This window comes from Amblyraja radiata, chromosome 37 (genome assembly GCF_010909765.2).
Source record: "Amblyraja radiata isolate CabotCenter1 chromosome 37, sAmbRad1.1.pri, whole genome shotgun sequence".
Classification (NCBI taxonomy): domain Eukaryota; kingdom Metazoa; phylum Chordata; class Chondrichthyes; order Rajiformes; family Rajidae; genus Amblyraja; species Amblyraja radiata.
In genome coordinates this window covers 10705120-10725010 of record NC_045992.1, presented here as the reverse complement: position 1 = coordinate 10725010, position 19891 = coordinate 10705120, and the positions used below count along the sequence as shown (strand labels likewise).

The following is a 19891-nucleotide window of genomic DNA, read 5'->3' as shown; positions in this document are numbered from 1 at the left end:
TTTACCTATTATATTGAGATTGACTTGATTGTATTTATATATGGTCTTATCACAATTGCAAATGTGTGATGAGATAATGAAACACAGTTTCAAATAATAGGCAAGTTCAATGCTGGTGGTACAAAGTCCTCGAAGGCTGTGTTAAAACAGGGTGGCACTGTGGCATAGCTGTAAAGCTGCTGCCTTACAGCGCCAGAGACCCGGGTTTGATCCTGACTACGGGTGCTTGTCTGTGCAGAGATTGTATGTTCTCCCCGTGACCTGCGTGGGTTTCTTCCGAGATCTTTAGTTTCCTCCCACACTCCAAAGACGTGCAGGTTTGTAGGTTAATTGGCTTGGTGTAAATGTCAAATTGTCCCCAGTGTGTGTAGGATAGTGTTAATGTGCGGGGATCGCTGGTCGGTGGGATGAAGGGCCTGTTTCTGCACTGTATCTCCAAACTCAACTGAAAAAACAATGCCACCATTAATTGTCCATCCATAATTGCTCCTGAACTGAAGAGGCAATTAAGAATCAACCACATTGGGGTATCTGGAATCAAGTATGAATCAGACTGGGTAAATGTGGCAGATTATGTTGAACCTTGTCTACGCGTCAGAGTTTCACGGCCACCATTACTGGTACTAACTTTAAAAAATATTTAGTATCCATACGGAGTAAATCTCCTCCTACTCCACTCAACCACCACAATTCAGCGAGCTAAGATACAATATTAAATAACTTCTGCAATTACCCATTAAACTCATTTAGGGCAGGTGCACCTTCAGGATTCGTTACAGAATAACACTCCCTCTAGATAGACACAAAATGCTGCAATAACTGTCGGACAGGGAGCATCTCTGGGTAGAAGGAATCTCTCCATAGATGCTGCCAGTCCCACTGAGTTACTCCAGCATTTTGTGTCTATTTTTGGTTTAAACCAGCTTCTGCAGTTCCTTCATACACAAAGCTCCCTCTAAATTAGATATGGAGTCATTTTTCTCTCCAGTCGAAGATAGGAATGGTTTTAGCCCAGTCATAAGCTAGTCTATTTAATATGTCCTTGTGACATATTTGGTTCTCATTCCTGTCATTTCACAGGCTTCCCGAGTTTTGAGGGATCACGGATTCTCCATTGTATTTTTTACAAGAGATCTTTGCAAGTTTAGTTTAGTTTTGTTTATTGCCACGTGCACAGAGGTACAGTGAAATGCTTTATTGTTGCGTGGTGTCCAGTCATTACAATCAAGCCGCCCACAGTGTACAGATACACGATAAAGGGACAAATGTTTATTGCTAGATATAGTCCATAAAGGTCAAATCAAAGATAGTCCGAGGGTCTCCAATGAAGTCGATGGTAGCTTCAGACCGGTCTCTAGTTGGTGCTAGGATGGCTGCAGAGTTTGGAAATGTCTTTGCTTTTAAACAGGGACAGCACAGTGGCACAGCAGTAAAGTTGCTGCCTTACAGCGCTAGAGACCCGGGTTCGTTGCTGACTTTGGGCGCTGTCTGTACGGAGTTTGTGCATTCTCCCCGTGATTGTGTGGGTTTCTGGTGCTCTGGTTTCCTCCAAAGGCATGCAGGGTTGTAGATTAATTGGCTTTGGCAAAGATTGTAAATTGTCACTAGTGTGCGGGGGATCGCTGGTCGGTGCGGACTCTGTGGGCCGAAGGGCCTGTTTCTGCGCTGTATCTCTGAAACTAAAACTACAACTTAATGTGGTCTGGAATCAAATTGTGGTGAAGGGGAAGAGAGAAATGCAATGAATGCAACAAAATGAAATGCAACGTAATGCAACTAATGCTGGCCACATCCTGATGGAGAGGTGGCGATCATGCTTTTGATACTGATTGCATTCTTGGAGATGAACCCTGTCCTTTTCTTTCTGCCACCAGCATGCGACCTGATGACTCAAGGGATCCTCGCGCTGGTGTCCTCCACTGGCTGCACCTCTGCCAGCGCCCTCCAGTCGCTGACGGACACCATGCACATTCCCCACCTCTTTGTCCAGCGCAGCAACGGGGCCACGCCGCGCACCGCCTGCCAGTTCGTCCGCAACCCCGACATTGAGGGCTACACGCTGCCCGCCAGGCCTCTCATACGCATCGGCGACGTCATGCTCAGGCTGGTCAACGAACTGCGGTGGCAGAAGTTCATCATTTTCTACGACAGCAACTATGGTGAGTGACTCCCACGGAAGATTTGGAGAGCTAGTTTTAACTCTTTCGGTTAAAGGAATCAAGGGATATGGGGAAAAAGTAGGAAACGGTTTACTGAGGTTAGACAATTTGCCATGATCATATTGAATGGCGGTGCTGGCTCGAAGGGCTGAATTACGTACCCCTGGTAGACAAAATTGCTGGAGAAACTCAGCGAGTGCGGCAGCATCTATGGAGCGAAGGAAAGAGGCAACGTTTCGGGGGGGGGGGAGTCAGTCTACCCCATGACAGAAGGGAGAGGAGTTGTACAGTTTGATAACTGCAGGGAAGAAGGATCTCCTGTGGCATTCTGTGCTGCTTCTTTGTGGAACCAGTCTTGGTGGAACTAGCGCAAGTAACCAATCTAAAAGATGCGTAGTGAGCCATTTCTCCATAGTACACCTTCAATCAAAAGCCCTAGTCCATACGTAAGATTTATACCAACACTTTGCTTTCAAAAGCTCAGCTTGCCACTATGGTCAGATCATTTCAGCACCGCAGGAGCTAATAAAAAGAGCTCTTAACAGGTTGGAGACTCCAATGCAAGATTGTTATTGCAATCATTATCAGTGTGAAAAGCAAGGCTGCAGTGGCAGCTAGATCAGAACCCCAGCTTTGAAGAGTACCTCGTTTTGGGCAGGTTGGGTATCAAAGTGGCATCCTTGCCTTTGCATAATTGGGTATTGTGTTGGACAGGATGGCACACTAGGCACATCTGCACTAAACATTTGCTGGAGTTAGATGGTGATATCTATCACTGTGCAATGCCAACTTAGTCTTTTGGAACTCAAAGCTCCAGGCTGAGCCTCCCACTGCTAAGCATGCACACAACAGCAAGGATTCTTGATTCGTGATTAGTACGGGTGTCAGGGGTTATGGGGAAAATGGGGTTGAGAGGGAAAAGATAGATCAGCCATTCGGCACATCAAGTGTACTACGCCATTCTGGCGTAGTACACTTGATGTGCCGAATGGCCTAATTCTGCTTTTAGACATAATGAACGTTTGAATTGTCCTACCAACATTACCTGAAGGGAACCTACTGCATACAGGTTCATTACTGTTTCCTACCTTGTCGGTGCTTGACTTTGTGGCCTTTCTGGGCTTGTTCATGTTACATAAACTCCAAACTGCCGAGTGCTAACTTCAAGACTTTTACCCCGTATCACTTTGTCCCAAACATAGAATAATGTTGTTAGTTATTTCCCTTGAAATACAGGGGCTCCCTGGAAATGGAAGATCTGACCCAAGGAAGCATGATTTTATACAAATTCCTCCATAAATTATCAAATAATTTTTTTCAAGATAGAAAAGTTAATTGCAGAAATGAAGCTGTGTTAATATGTAATTGATAAACAAATTGTGTTTTGGTTATGATATGTATATGCTTCTAATAAAAATGTTTTTTAAAAAACCCCCAAAAAATTGGGTGTTCATCAACAACTGAATTCAGCATTTGTTTACTTAACGGCAGTGTTGAACAAAGATGATTAATGAAATGAAATTATACGTTGAACAAAAATGAAATTCAAATGAAATGTTTACTAGCTTATTGTCACGTGTACGATGTACATTGTAAAGCTTTCGTTTGTGTGCTTTCCAGTCAGACTATACGTACAATATTACAATTGTCATTCACAGTGCACAGATTAAAGGGGCTGTCCCACTTTCATGACCTAATTCACGACCTCTGCCGAGCTTGCCCTTGACTCATACTCGCAGCATGGTCGTCACGAGGTCGTAGGTAGGTTGTGATGCTAGTCGTAGGTACTCGTGGCATCAAGTAGGTCGGGGCGTTTTTCTAGCCTGATGAAAAATGTCCACGAGTAAAAAAGGTCGTGAATTAGGTGGTGAAAGTGGGACAGGCCCTTTACGGTACAACATTTGGCAAAAGATAAAGTCCAGTTAGAGATAGTTTAAAAGTCTCCAATGAAGTCGATGGAAGGTCAGACTGTACTCTCGCTGATGAGAGGACCATTCAGTTGCCTGATAACAGCTGGGGGAAAAAATCTTCTTGAATCTGATGGTATGCGTTTTCAAACTTGTGTACTTCTTGCCTGATGGGAGAGGGGAGAAGAGGGAGTGACCGGGTGAGACTAGTCCTTGATTATGTTGGTGGCCTTGCCGAGATGGATTAAATGGAAGGGAGGTCGGTTTTCATGATGGTCTGGGCTGCGTCCACAACTCGATAATTTCTTGCAGTCTTGAATAGAGCTGTTCCCAAACCAGGCTGTAATGCATCACCTGATAAAATGCTTTCTATGACACATCTGTAGAAGAGAGTCATAGAGAGAATCATAGTGATACAGTGTGGAAACAGGCCCTTCGGCCCAACTTGTCCACATGTGCCAACATGTCCCAGCTTCACTAGTCCCACCTGTCAGCATTTGGTCCATATCCCTCCAAACCTATCCTATCCATGTACCTGTCTAACTGTTTCTTAAACGTTGGGTTAGTCCCTGCCTCAACAACCTCCTCTGGCAGCTTGTTCCATACACCCGCCACCCTTTGTGTGAAAAAGTTACCCCTCAGATTTCTATTAAATCTTTTCCTCTTTTACTCGATTCACCTCCGTGCTCTGCTCTGTGCATCAACCCGATCTATTCAAGTTGGTGAAAGAATTATGAGAATGAAAGAAAGAAAGATCCTGAAAGAAATACAAGAAATACATTCAGAGTGATATAGTCTAATGAAATGATGGTATATGACAATGTGGGGCAAATTTATTCTGATAATGGATTTCAGACCCCAATCCTATTTAATTATCTTTTTTCTCAAACCTGGTCTTGTGAGTGAATTATTTGATGGGTTTCTAAAAATCTACCACATTAGTATCAATAACAAATCATTTTTTAATGCATTAATGAACAAATTGGCAGTGGCTATATAAACTCAAGGTCATTTTGCATTGTTATCTATCTTATTATATAAAAGTCTGTGCCTGTCGCCTGCGGTCCGTCCGGCTGCCTTTCTGCCTTTTGATTCGTTTCCATCGTGTGATGTCACAATGCCCAATGCTCGCAGATGTCCAATCACAATGCCCAATGCTCGCAGATGTTCAATCGGAATCGATCCATTTACATGTACGGCTTCCGGCTGCATTTCTTCCTTTGATTCACTGCAACTCCGAAACCAGACGCAGAATCGCCGACATCTTTTCCATTTCGGTAGAGATTTCACTTTTCTTTCTAAGTATCCGCTCCTCATTACATTTCATCGTGTTTAAGTGCACGTTTTTAATCAAATCCTTCCCCCCCCCCAATATTTCAAAAATAATCTGGCTTCTCACCCATAGAAACATCACCAGCCCCAGCCCATGGTGAACGTTCCATCGTGTGATGTCACAATGCCCAATGCTCAAATACATTGTTGCCATAGAGGGAGTACAGAGAAGGTTCACCAGACTGATTCCTGGAATGTCAGGATTTTCAAATGAAGAAAGACTGGATAGACTCGCCTTGTACTCGCTAGATTTTAGAAGATTGAGGGGGTATCTTATAGAAACGTATAACATTCTTAAGGGATTGGACAGGCTAGATGCAGGAAGATTGTTCCGGATGTTGGGGAAGACCAGAACAAGGGGTCACAGTTTAAGGATAAGGCGGAAATCCTTTAGGACAGAGATGAGAAAAAAAATTTTCACACAGAGAGTGGTGATTCTCTGGAATTCTCTGCCACAGAAGGTAGTTGAGGTCAGTTCATTGGCTATATTTAAGAGGGAGTTAGATGTGGCCCTTGTGGCTAAAGGGATCAGGGGGTATGGAGAGAAGGCAGGTACAGGATACTGAGTTGGATGATCAGCCATGATCACATTGAATGGTGGTGCAGGCTAGAAGGGCCGAATGGCCTACTCCTGCACTTAATTTCTATGTTTCTATGTTTCCCTCTCCTCACCCCTCTCCCTCTCCCACCCATCCCTCTCTCCCCCACCCCCCTTCCCTCTCTACCACCACCCCCTTACCCCTACCCCTCTGTCCCTCTTTCACCACTCCCCCTACCCCTCCCTCCCCACTCTTCCACTTCTATCCCCTTACCCAACGTCTCTCCCTCCCCCACCCCTCTCTCTTCCGCTCCCTTCCCCTCTCCCCCCCACCCCTTCCCCTCTGTCCATCTTCCACCACTCCCCCGTCCCTCTTCTACCACTCCCGCTACCCCTCTACCCCTCCCTCCCTCCCCACTCTTCCACTTCTCTCCCACTCTCTCCTCCCCCTCTCCTCACCCCTCTCCCATCCCTCTCTCCCCCACCCCCTTCCTTCTCTACCCCACCCCCTTCCCTCTCTCCCCCCACCCCCTTCCCCCTATCCCTCTGTCCCTCTTCCATCACTCCCGCTACCCCTCTCCTCCTCCCTCCCCACTCTTCCACTTCTCTCCCCCTTCCCCTCCACTCTCCCTCCCCACTCTTTCCCTTCTCTCCCCCCACCCCTCTCCCCATCCCTCCCTCCTCCCCTCCATCCCCATCCCCCCTCCCCCACATCTCTCTCCCCATCTCTCACCCCCTACCCCGCTCTCCTTTCCCTCCCAAATCTATCCCGTTTCCTCCTCCTCCTCTCCCCTCCCTCCCCTCTTCTCACCCCCCCCCCCCCCCCGCAAACGCCGTTGGGGAAACAGACCCAACGGGTCTGCACTTGGTCTAGTATATATTAAAATGTAGCATCGCTTTAAGATTGATACAAACCAGTACCCTGCTATCGACATTCCATCTCACACCTTAGTCCCTCTTTTTAGTTTAGCTTAGAGAGTACAGTGCAAAAACAGGCTCTTCGGCCCACCGAATCCGCACTGGCCAGCGATTCCCGCACATTAACACTATCGACACACTTCAGGGATAATTTACTATTTTACCAAGCTAATTAACTTTGTCTTTGTAATGTGGGAGGAAACCGGAGACCCCGGGAAAAACTCATGCAGGTCACGGGGGGAATGTACAAACTCTGTACACTCGTAGTCAGGATTGAACCCGGGTCTGTAAGGCAGCAGCTCTACCGCTGCGCCACCGTGCCACAGCGACTGTTTTGCCAGTCATTTCTGCACTCACTGACCTGCACTGCCTTAAAGCAAAGTAGGTTCATGGAAAGAGCTCTCAGGAACAGGAGTCTCATGAAACCCAGGGGCTAGCTGTAATGGATAACAGGGAGAATGAGCAGAAGGCACACAAAGCAGCATCAAGTGTTGGATGAGAAGGAGAAAGCTTCCAGCCAGAGACTGTACTCACAAGGCCATTCACGGAGAAACTGAACTGGTGTGCAATATAACAATGGGTGAGGGTTCTGTCAAATGAGATTCTTACTGAAATCTTCCCTTACTGCAGCCACAAGTGTAACCACAAATCGGGGCAAGATGTTACAACTATCTCTCGCACCTACATGAAGATGTCAGGAACAGAAAAGTATTTGCTACATCTAACTTCATGCTGGTGATGCAATCTTACTTAAATTCTAGATTTACCCAGCATTTGAGCTTAAACTAAGAATCCAGTGGTATTCACTACCAGACTAAAAGCAGGGATGGGGGAAGGAGTGCAGATGCTGGTTTACATCGAAGATAGACACAAAATGCTGGCGTAACTCAGCGGGTCAGGCAGCATCTCTGGAGAAAAGGAATATAAGACGTTTTGGGTCGAGACCCATCAGACTTGAAAGCAGGGCTTACTGAGGTACAGCACTCAAGTAAAACCTGATTATTATTTATTCTGTCTCAATAGAGAGAGAGTATATAGCTTTAGATAGACACAAAAAACTGGAGTAACTCAACAGGTCAGTCAGTATCTCTGGAGAAAAGGAATAGGTGACGTTTCGGGTCAGACTGAAGAAGGGTCTTGACCCAAAACATAATCTATTCCTTTTTTCCAGAGATGCTGTCTGACCCGCTGAGTTACTCCAGCTTTTTGTGTCTATTTTCAGTTTAAACCAGCATCTGCAGTTCCTTCTGACACAAGTATATAGCTCTGCTATATTACAGGCTTCTTTGCCATAGACTGCACTCACATCATACTGCACTCACATTATTTGCCCAGCTCTGAATTACAAATGGATTCCAGTCCACAACCTGGATCAGGTGTGTGAGCTCAGGTGGTGATTCCTGCAGGTTAGGGCCAGCTATCCTGGCTGCGTTACGCATGTCTTCATTCACCAGCAGCTGTTGCACCAGCTGCATTCAAGCCTCCAGTGGCTACTTACTGCATGTCAGAAGATGTTTGCTAACAATATGGGTGAGGACTCTGGTGCACACCCTTGAGCACAGGTGGGGACCACCTATGGACACAGTGAAATCCATGATACTGCGCTTGATATCTGACAGAGCATGGTATTGGTTGCGGACTCTGTGCTGATCCATACCTGGTACACCGCAGAGCGCTTGCCAACCTACCCAGCAGAAGCACAGGGTACTTCCAGGAGTAGGAAAATGAGGAGGAAGAAAGCAATCTAGATAGGCCATGAATCTATGAATTAATTTGCCCTCTCTCACTATCACTATAGCCCTACGGGCAGCACAGTGGCGCAGCGGTAGAGTTGCTGCCTTACAGCACCAGAGAGCCAGGTTCAATCCTGACTACGGGTGATGTCTGTACTGAGTTTGTACGTTCTCCCCGTGACCGTGTGGGTTTTCCCCGGGTGCTCCGGGTTTCCTCCCACGTTCCAAAGACGCACAGGTTTGTTGGTTAATTGGCTTCGATGACGATTGTAAATTATCCCTAGTGCTAGTGTACGCTGACCACTAGTCGGCACGGACTCGGTGGGCCGAAGGGCCTGTTTACGCCTTGTATCTCTAAACTAAACTGGACTTAAGCTCCAAATGATCTCGTAGTTTGCCTTTTCTCGGCCTTTGACCATCACATTGTCCACTGGGCCATGTACACAATCCACTATAAAGCAATGATTCAATCTAATATCAGTAAAAAATAGACACAAGGAACTGCAGATGCTGGAATCTTGCTTAGAACATAAAGTGTAGGAGTAACTCAGCAAGTAGAGGGTCCAGAATCTGCTGCTGTGTTTGAAGCAGAGCAGTGCACTGAACTATCAGCAGTCGAGGACTGCACGTTTGATTAAAGAGCTCCAGATCCCTAAAAAGACACAAAGTGCTGCAATAACTTAACAGCTCAGGCAACATCTTTGGAGAACATGGATAGATGATGTTTCGGGTCGAGACCCTTCTACACGCAGATTGTAGTGGGGCAAAGAAAGCTGGGACAGGGGAGAGGGAGGGCAAAGCGCGACAGGTAATAGGTCCAAAATCGACACAAAATGCTGGAGTAACTCATCAGGACAGGCAGCATCTCTAGAGAGAAGGAATGGGTGGTCTTTTGGGTCGAGACCCTTCTTCAGGGATGCTGCCTGTCCCACTGAATTAATCCATCATTTTGTCATCTTCGATGTAGAAATGCAACTGTATGTAGTTCCTTCCTACAGTTAATAAGCAATAGGTAAAAGCTCCAGATCATCTGCTTGAAGGGTTGTCTGGCAGTATGGGGCAGGAGGGCAGTATTGGTCTGGCTTACTCTTTTATAACTGGCATGGACTTAATGGGCTGAATGGCCTTGGCCTGTGCTGTAAATCTAAAAGATGAAACATGGGGAATCGAGTAGTGCTTACTGGTGGATCTACTGCCTGGCAGCTGCAGGCCTTAACTTTAATCCTGACTCGTGTGCTGTCTGTGTGGAGTTCGCACGTTGCCCCTTTTTTTCCCTTCGTAACAAGGACTTTATTCAGAATTTGCACTTTACAGTGTACCAAAAGGTGCAAAGACTTTCAATAGTTACGTTAGATCATTATAACACAGTAATGGCATTTTTATCTAAAAAACACTCCCCTTGGCGACCAGCAATCACGGATGGGCTCCAAAGTCCCCGTGGACACCGCGTGTTCCCTCGCCAGGGCCACGCGAGCCTGGACATAGGCCCGGAAGAGAGGCAGGCAGCCGACACGGGTGTGACCCGAGTGTATCTACCCCATCTATTCCTCACAAGATTTTACACACATTCTAGAATTGCTGAGGCTCTTTGGCCAACCACTCATTTGTACACATCCTACTCTTTATTTTACTTCCCCTCCACATGTACCCACATGCCGATTATATCACTGAGCGACATGTTAGGAGAAATTTGCAGTGCCCTTGTAAACTCTCCTGTTTCATCCCTGCACATGTCGTTTTATACAGTGAATGCTCAGAGGCCTTTATTGTTACACTAAGTATGACAGAAATTCTTGAGCTGGGAAATGTGCCTTCTTTTGAGTTTATTTGACAAATATGTTTTCTGCAACCAAACCGGTTATAAAGTGAGCCTAGAGGGTTTGAATCTGACAAGACATTTCACCTTCATACAGAACGTGATTAGAGTTATTAATCCACAGCGATAGCTAGTTATCCCTATATTGGACATTTACAGAAACTTGCTGAAGTAACCCTTGCATCTCAAATTATTGCCCTGTGATTAGCACTAATTGGGTAATTAAACCATTGGGATTTTTGAAAATTCTGCAATTTTGGTAATTTAAAGGGTTGCATATTGCTAAATCTAGAATAGGGGTGGCACGGTGGCGCAGCGGTTGAGTTGTTGCCTTACAGCGCCAGAGAAGGGGGGGAAGATTGCAACCTTCACTTTGTCCGCCCTGTTTCGACGACTGCAATCAACCCGGCGTGCACTATCAAATAAGATCAAATAGAACAAGTTGTCCTACAACTTTAGGCTGTGCACGCCATACGCAAGAAGAAGAGGAAACGCCAGAGACCTGGGTTCGATTCCTGACAGTGGGTGCTGTCTGTACGGAGTTTGTACGTTCTCCCCGTGATCTGTGTGGGTTTTCTGCGAGATCTTCGGTTTCCTTCCTCTTTCCAAAGATGTACAGGTTTGTACAATTATGCATCGGCTTGGTCATATATCCTTCATGTAGGGTAGTGAAAATGAGCTGGGGATCGCTGGTCCGCACGGACTCGGTGGGACGAAGGGCCTGCTTCTGAGCTGTACCTATAAAACCAAAAACCAAAACTAAATCTAAATAGGCAAGAAGGTAGGAAAGCATCAATATCTAATGCATGGAAACTGGCTAATTGTGGCTGATATTTGAATATACATGAATAAATTAAACGTAATTATCTGCTATTGATATCATTGCTTTTATCATTCAGAAAATGTGTTGGAAACTCATGGCTGGATTTTATCTTGAATGCTGTTATATTCCATACGGGGAAGTGCTCGGTTTTCAAAAAAGATCTTAAAATGTCTGCAATATGACCCTGAGCAATCTCTGTCAATCAGGGTAGATACCTAACATTCATATGCCTCACTGCAGATTCACTCACTTACTGCTATAAATCACATCTCTCAGATTGCCTACGTGACCAGCTATTTGACCGCGACAGGCATAACACCCGAATACACGGCATAGCTATCACTGCCACTCTTCCCACCCGCTTGCATGACAAGTGGTGCACTGTAGATGCCACAGGAGTACAATAAACAAACTCCACGGAAACATGTTCCTTTTACACCAATCCTACCCTAACCCATTTTATTCATCCCCACATTCAATGGATATTTGTTAAGGCAGAGACAGATAAATTCTTGATTAGTACGGGTGTCAGTGGTTATGGGGTGGTGGGAGATTGCAACCTTCTCGTGGGCCACCCTGTTTCGGCTAATGCAATCAACCCGACGTCCACAAGCAAAAGATCAAATAGGATCTCGACCCAAAGAAGGGTCTCGACCCGAAACGTCACCTATTCCTTCGCTCCATAGATGTTGCCTCACCCGCTGAGTTTCTCCAGCATTTTTATCTACCATCAAAAAGACCTACAGTTGACCTACAACTTTAGGCTGTGCACGCCATATACAAGAAGAAGAAATGGTTATGGGGAGAAGGCAGGGGTATGGGGTTGAGAGGGAGAGATAATTCAGCCATGATTGAATGGCAGAGTGGACATGATGGGCCAAATGGTATAATTCTGCTCCTATAACTTATGAACTTATTTCCATTCACTCACTCACTTTTTATAGTGGCCAGTGATCCTACCAACCCATCATCTTTGGGATGTGGCAGACAATCTGAGCTCAGGGGGGAATTTCACGTAGTCACAGGGAGAACCTGCCAACTCCATAAAGACAGAACTTGAGGTTAGAATTGAACCCGGGTTGCTGGATCTGTGAGATGGCAGATCTATTAGCTGCACTTAAAGGGGAACAAGAGAGGAGCATTTCATGGGGAGTGCTGATGCTGTGATTATGGCAGGCAGAGGGATGATAAACATTGAAGCCAACAGCTTCAACACACAAGGTGGCCATATCTGGAAACGCTGCTCGGTGAATTAATCGAAGCAAATACATTTACAATGACATTTGGGAAGATATATGTAGAGACCATGTCAATGGATATCTTTAAAATGGAGATTAACAGATTAGTACAGGTATCGGTGGACATGGGGAGAAGGCAGGAGAATGGGGTTGAGAGGGAAAGATAGATCAGCCATGATTGAATGGCGGAGTAGACTTGATGGGCTGAATGGCCGAGTGGATTTGTTGGGCAGATTGGCCTAATTCTTCTACTACAATGAACTTCGGAATTTATGAAACATTTAGGGGAATATGTGTAGGAAGGACTGCCCATTTTCCCTCTCAATCCCAAGTGGTGAACCTCGCTTTGACCATTCTCGACCATGGAGAAAAGAGCTGCTGATGGGTCATTGAAATCTCAATGATTTTTCGATCTCATGTTAATGTTTTAAAACATTTTATTCAGGATAACCCAGAGTAGGGGGATCAAGAACTAGAGGACATATGTTTAAGGTGAGAGGGGGAAGATATAATGGGAATCTGCGGGGCATTTTTTACACACATTGGGTGGGGGGTATAGAATGAGCTGCCAGAGGAGGTAGTTGAGGGGGAAACTATAACAACATTAAAAAAAAAACATTTGAACAGGTACATGGATAGGAAATGTGTAGAGGAATATGGGTAAACAAGGGCAGGAAAGACTAGTGTAGAGGGGGGACCCTTTGTTGGATCGGGCAAGCTGGGCTATACCACTCTATGATAAGAAATGTTTAGATTGTCTAACATTTCTTCACAAGCCAACCCATCCATTTCAGCGTTCAAGAAGGAACTGCAGATGCTGGAAGATCGAAGGTACACAAAATTGCTGGAGAAACTCAGCGGGTGCAGCAGCATCTATGGAGCGAAGGAAATAGGCGACGTTTTGGGCCGAAACATCGCCTATTTCCTTCGCTCCATAGATGCTGCTGCACCCGCTGAGTTTCTCCAGCAATTTTGTGTACCATCCATTTCAGCTATTAGTCAAGAAAACCTTCTATGAACTGCTTTCAAGGCATTAGAACTTTTTAAGTGGTTTGCGTAGACACCTGAATATCCTCATCACCTGGCTCACCGCATTCCTAAAACTACTACAATCTGAAACTAGTATAGAAAGCTCTTGAGGAGTCAGCAAGAGGTACAAACAACAGATTGCCCCTTTTAATAACACGGCTGAGTGGTCTTCCTGTTAATCCATAGATGTTCCACCATGCATTGTTAAAGATAGAGCATTAGCTGCGACACTTGAATTTCAACATGGCACTACTTCTGTCAAGAAATGCCCTGAGCACTATTGGCTATGATGTGCTGCCTGTTCTGCATTTTCCCAGCAGCTGTTGCACACCAGTACCTTAATGGTATGTTGGTTGTCGGGATTCATGTTGCGTGGGTACGCACGCACTGTCGACCACGCTTTTGGTACTCAGATTACATCTGTGTCATCCAAAAATGTCTGTCATCATTGTGATGATTGTTGCTGAGGTTTTTAGCTGACAATGGTGCAGATTTTCCACTGATATCATTTACATTTCCTGAATGGACAGATCTTCCCCATTCCTTGATACAAAGCCAGAATTCTGGCAACTGTTCCGCTAACTACAGTTAATTCCCCATTGGGATCATTGATATTCATATCATGCCAACTGCATCTCTTGAGCGCTGGAAACAGCCCAGCAAAGTGTCCAGAAAACCTGAGATGGACCCGAGAGAGATGAAATGTGGTTTCAGGGATATTTCAGTGTGGAGGCCCACCATGTGGAAATGAGCCAAAAATAAAATGATTTCAGCGTTGGTCTGAAGAAATGTGTAGGAAGGAACTGCAGATGCTGAAGATAGACACAAAAAGCTGGAGTGACTCAACGGGACAGGCAGCATCTTTGGAGAGAAGGAATGGGTGACGTTTCGGGTCAAGACCCTTCTTCAGAAATTACCCGAAATGGCACCTATTCCTTCTCTCCAGAGATGCTGCCTGTCCCGCTGAGTTACTCCAGCTTTTTGTGTCTTATGTTCAGTCTGAAGAAGGGTCCCTTCCCTCCACATATGCTTCCTGACCTGCTGAGTTCCTCCAGCATTTTGTGTTCTGCTCATGATCTCAGCATATCCAGAAGCTGTGGACAATGTAGTTCAGGACTACTTCCATTGCTGGAAGAACTTATGTTGCTGATGCATCCCAGAGGAGTCACTGCAACAACCCAATTAGGCCCCGCCATTCATTATTCTTTAATGTCTAATCTCCACATTTAAGGAAGATTTTCAAGAATCTCCATTAAGTGTACCAAATTGTTTTGTGTTATTGTCAATGGGATATAATCATGCTATTATGAGATGTTGCCATGGCAATACCATCTCACTAGACTTCCTTTCATTTCGCTGATTACTTTCATAAACCACAAAACAGACTGTAATTTGTTCTACATTCCTTGAACGTGAGGTTTTGTTGAATTTGTTCCTTGTTTTAAGCAGCTCCATCGCTGCTAATCTACACTGCAGGCACCTTCTCGTTGACCAAGACCCCGCTCTAATTCCTGTGTAAGTCCTGACCAGTCACGGGCCATTAATGGTCAGCCATTGCACAAGTGTCTCCCAGAGTGTATCTAGTCTGCTCTTGATTGAGATAAGTCATTTCTGGCATGACTGCATGGATCACCTGGTGAATGGAAAGGTACACTTATGGACACAAAACAACACCATTCTCTAGCCAGGAGGGCACATACATATATGTTTGTGCATGTACTGTATGTCTGTGAGCATATGCGCATGTATGTTTGTGTATGCCTGCGTGTGCGTGCATGTGTGTATGTGGGTTTATGCAAGTCTGTATCCATGGGTGGTGTCGTTCAGCATGATAGGCATGTGTGCGTGTGTGTGTGTCTGTGTATATATCTGTCTGTGCCCCTACACTGTAAGGCGGTGCTTGCTAGAAAAGAGGATATTAATGTGGAGAAAGGATCTTCAAAGCAGAACACGAGGGAAGAAAGTCACGGATTTCATGACTTTCTTTATTCACAAGCTTTTTATAGAAATGTGAATATCAACATGAATTCTGCAATAGAATTTGTAGTCAAAGGTTTTTTTTTAATTAATCACGATCTTTGATTGTTTTGATTAGTTCTGAAATTTCTGTTGGAAGAGAGAAAGGCAATTCAAGGTGAAATTGTTGAAGACAATTGTTGAAGAAATGTTTCAGGGGTGAGTTATGTGAGGTGATTCTGTGTTTCTGGCTCCTCTGTGCTGCTGCAGCTGAGTGATCTGAGTCCAAGACCAAATGGCTACGTGTTCCTGCCCCCCGTGGAATGCCCTGGCAAGTGCACCCCTTGCTCCTGGCTCACCATTCATTCCACTCATCCAAACTGAGCTGCCTTGATATTGGCCGAGGTCCATGATGGCATAACAGAAGTCTCCTTGTGCTCTACGGACAACTAGGCCCTTGCAGACTCAGGCTCATTCAACGGGATTCTGCAGCTTATTCACATAGCACCTGGGCAGAGGCCATTGGAATCTTTAATGCATGGTGCAGTTAGAACAGCCTGAATGAGAAAGGGGTAGGTCTGTGCTTGTGTTTGTGCTTATATGTTTGCGAGTTTGAATGAGCGTGCATGCATACGTGTGTGTTTGTGTATGTCTGTGAGTGTGTATACATGCGTGTGCACACACATGACAAGTCTGTATCCATGAATGGTGTCTGTAAGTGTGTGTTCGCAAATGAATGTACGCGTGTAGGTGAACGTGTGGCTGATTGCCGTGTACGTGGGTGAGTGTATGTTTCTTTTGTGCATTTGCCACCGATTTAAGAGCCAAACCAAAGCAAGGAATACATCCCAAAATGAGCTGCATTTGAAATCGATTCAAGGTGCATCAGCCTTCTCCTGTCTAAAGCTCCCTTTGAGGGGCTTCTACACGACATACATGGGTTGAAGACCACTGTGTGATTTGTTTTCTTCTATGAAGTGGTGGAGGTATAGACCCTGCCAATGAACTGCTGCTCCCATGTGGACAACGGATGCACAGTCAGCACTGATGGAGTGGCTTTAAACAGCTGCCCTGGTCCATGGAGTTCAAAGAATCATAGAGACATAGTCCGTGGAAGCAGGCTCTTCAGCCCAATGACACTATGCCAACCATATACACTAATCCTATGTGAAGGAAGGAACTACAGATGCTGGTTTATACCGAGGGTAGACACAAAATCTGGATTAACTCAGCGGGCCAGGCAGCATCTCTGGAGAATATGGATACGGGTAGGTGACATTTTAGGCCGAAACCCTTTTCAGTCTCGCTTGACTCTGACTGAGTCTGAAGAAAGGTTTCGACCCGAAACGTCAACGATTCCTTTTCTCCAGTGATGCTGCCTGATCCGCTGAGTCACTCCAGCCTTTTTTTCCACATTAATCCTATACTCGTCCCCCACATTCCCATCAAACTCTCCAAATTCTACCATTCGCTTACCCCACAAGTTAAATAGTCCCTGTGACTAGGGACTATGCACAGGTTTCAATAAACCTATAAACCTGTTTGTCTTTGGGATGTGGCAGGGAACCAGAGCACCATGGGGACATCAAGCCAATCACAGGGAAAGCATGCAAACTCCAAACAGACAGACAAACTCCATACAGACTCCAGACAGATCAGAGGTCAGGATTGAACCCATGTTGATAGAGCTGTTAGCAGCAGCTGTGCCACTCTGTAGGTAAGTCGACGTAGAAAATCCCCTCAGAAGGGAATTGCTCACGAACCAGTGGCACTTGTTTACTTCACATCGCTGCTTCTGATGGTGTGTTTGTATGTATCAAGCCTTTGGTGACTGCAGAATCTGACATGACTGAGGCAGACTCTCTCACTCTCTCTCTCTCTCTCTCTCGAGACTTCTATAATTGACGATTAGATTGCATCCCGTCCGTCTGAAGAAATGATTCACTGGGTTAAATAAGGTTTCCTTTACAACTTCACAAAGTTACTCTGGTACCTCTTTAATTTTTAACCAACCTCTCATTCCTTTGTGTGTTTGCATCCGTTTATTCGCGCCCCACAGTGCCGTTCCTCCTCTCCCCTGAGGTGCTGATTGGAAACTGCTGGAGTGCGGGGCTTGTTTAACGGCATCTTGGAGAAAGCACTTGTTCCGCGATTCCCCTCTCAGTGGTGTCGATGGTTACGGGGAGAAGGCAGGAGAATGGGGTTGAGAGGGAAAGATCGATCAGCCATGATTGAATGGATGGGCTGAATGGCCCAATTCTTCTCCTATAACATGAACTTATGAACTCCCCCAAAGTGCTGTGGAGGCTTCTCCAGCTCAACATCTTGTGCCATTTTCCTGCATTGTTGCCTTGATTTAGCATCTCCTTGTGCCAACATCGGTCAGCCTGATAACACGCCAGACAAATGAACTTGCAATCTTACCATTCCTGACCCGAAGTGTCTCAACCCGAAACGTCGCCTATTCCTTTTCTCCAGAGATGCTGCCTGACCCGCTGAGTTACTCCAGCATTTTTGTGCCTATCGTTGGTGTAAATCAGCATCTGCAGTTCATTATTACACGTTGCAATGCGCCATTCTGTGAGAGATCTCTTGGGTCCCGTCCCGATCACTGATCTACCTCTCCCTTCCCAACGCGTAAACATGCGTTGTCACTTTTCATTTCCACACTCCATTGATTAGCACCACTCACAAACCATGGAGCTCCTTCCTCTGCCATCTGATGAATCAGTCTTGCCTCTGGAGATAGCAGGAAGATAGGAAAGTTATAGATGATAAAACACCGGCGCATTGGGATTGTTATTGATGGCCTGCACAAGTTGGGACAGTCTGAGCCCCATGACTCCATGACTTGAAGGTTTCACAAGAACAATTGGCAACATACAGCAGATGGATCTCAGAAACTGCTGTGGCTTTTACATTTTTACATTTATTTCAATTATTATTTTATTTTAAGTGCATTAGTCAGACTGCGTCATCTCCACATCTGCGGTTCCTTCCCACACACACCTGGGATTTTCAGACCATGGTAATACATTAGGGGATGTGTACTGTACTGCTCCTCTTCCAAACAACCTTCAGACATTCAGGCTGTGGTTGAAATTCACGCCTGAGGAGTTTCAGGGGTCTGTGTGTGAGATCATGGAGTCATTCGGCACTGAAACAGGCCCCTCATGTCAAGTCCCCATTGATTAATCAAGCACCCATTAATACCATTTCCACACCAATCCCACTTTATTCTTCCCCACATTCCCATCAACGACCCTCATATTCAACCACTATGCTACACTCACATACACACTTGGGCAATTAACATTGGCCCGTTGATCTACCAATGTGCCCATCAGTCACAGGGGGAGCATGCAACGCTGACACACACACAGCACTGGGGTTCAGGACTGAACCTGGCTCGCTGGAGCTGCACCAGCCACACCACTGTGCTGCCGTGGGCTCCAAGGACTGGGGCTCACCGTCCAAGGACTGAGGTCAGAGAACTTAGGGTGGCATGGTGGCGCAGCGATGGAGTTGCTGCCCCACAGTGCTTGCAGTGCCAGAGACCCCGGTTCGATCCCGACTACAGGTGCTTTGCCTGTATGGAGTTTGTACGTTCTCCCGGTGACTTACGTGAGTTTTCTCCGGGTGCTCCGGTTTCCTCCCACACTCCAAAGACGTACAGGTATGTAGGTTAATTGGCTTGGTAATTGTAAAAATTGCCTCTAGTGTGTGTAGGGTAGTGTTAATGTGCGGGGATCGCTGGTCGGCCCCCGAAGGGCCTGTTTCAGCGCTGTACCTATAAACTAAACTAAACTAAACACATCTTGTGTCCAGAGACCTTGAGTTGGTGTTTGCCGTCTATGAGTGTACTGGAGCTCATAAACTCTTGGGAAATATGTGAGACTGATTCTGTGAGGCAGGATTGATTTTGCCTGGATTTATCGCGGGTGGATTTGAGTGGCAGACCTTCCCTCTGCAATGACCTGGGAATAACCGATTGGCAAACTGGTGCTGGCTCTGTGATATTCAATATTGCTGTTGAACACAGCAGTGCCCAGTGTATTTCTGCACTGCTGTACACCTTCATCCTTCATTGATTCGCATCCTGGGATGATCGAAGAGCCAGGTCCAGTGTCTGCAGAGGGTGGATGGTTATGAAGGCAGAGCCCATCCTTCATTGATGGCCTCCCGTTGATTAAAGGTTGAGATTGGGCTTGCTGAGGTTTGTCCCACGCGGACGTGCTTCACACTAACCTTACAACACTAGTGGATGTTCAACCACATGGAACATGGAACAGTACAGCACAGGAACAGGACATTCAGCCCACAATGTCTGTGCCAAACATAATGTCAAGACCAGCTCTTTTATCTGCCTGCATATAATCCATATCCCTCCATTCCCCACATATACAGGTGCCTGTCCAACAATATCTCAAATCCCACTGTCT

General features: G+C 45.8%; 1 protein-coding gene across 1 annotated transcript in view; it reads left to right on the top strand.

Annotated features, from left to right (window-relative positions):
• The window catches only part of grid1 (glutamate ionotropic receptor delta type subunit 1), a 571973-nt gene that overhangs the window by 258173 nt on the left and 293909 nt on the right, over positions 1–19891 (top strand). Inside the window, exon 3 of the mRNA XM_033012761.1 lies at positions 1875–2159. Coding sequence (XP_032868652.1) covers positions 1875–2159 — 285 coding nt within the window. The remainder of the gene's footprint in view (positions 1–1874; positions 2160–19891) is intronic.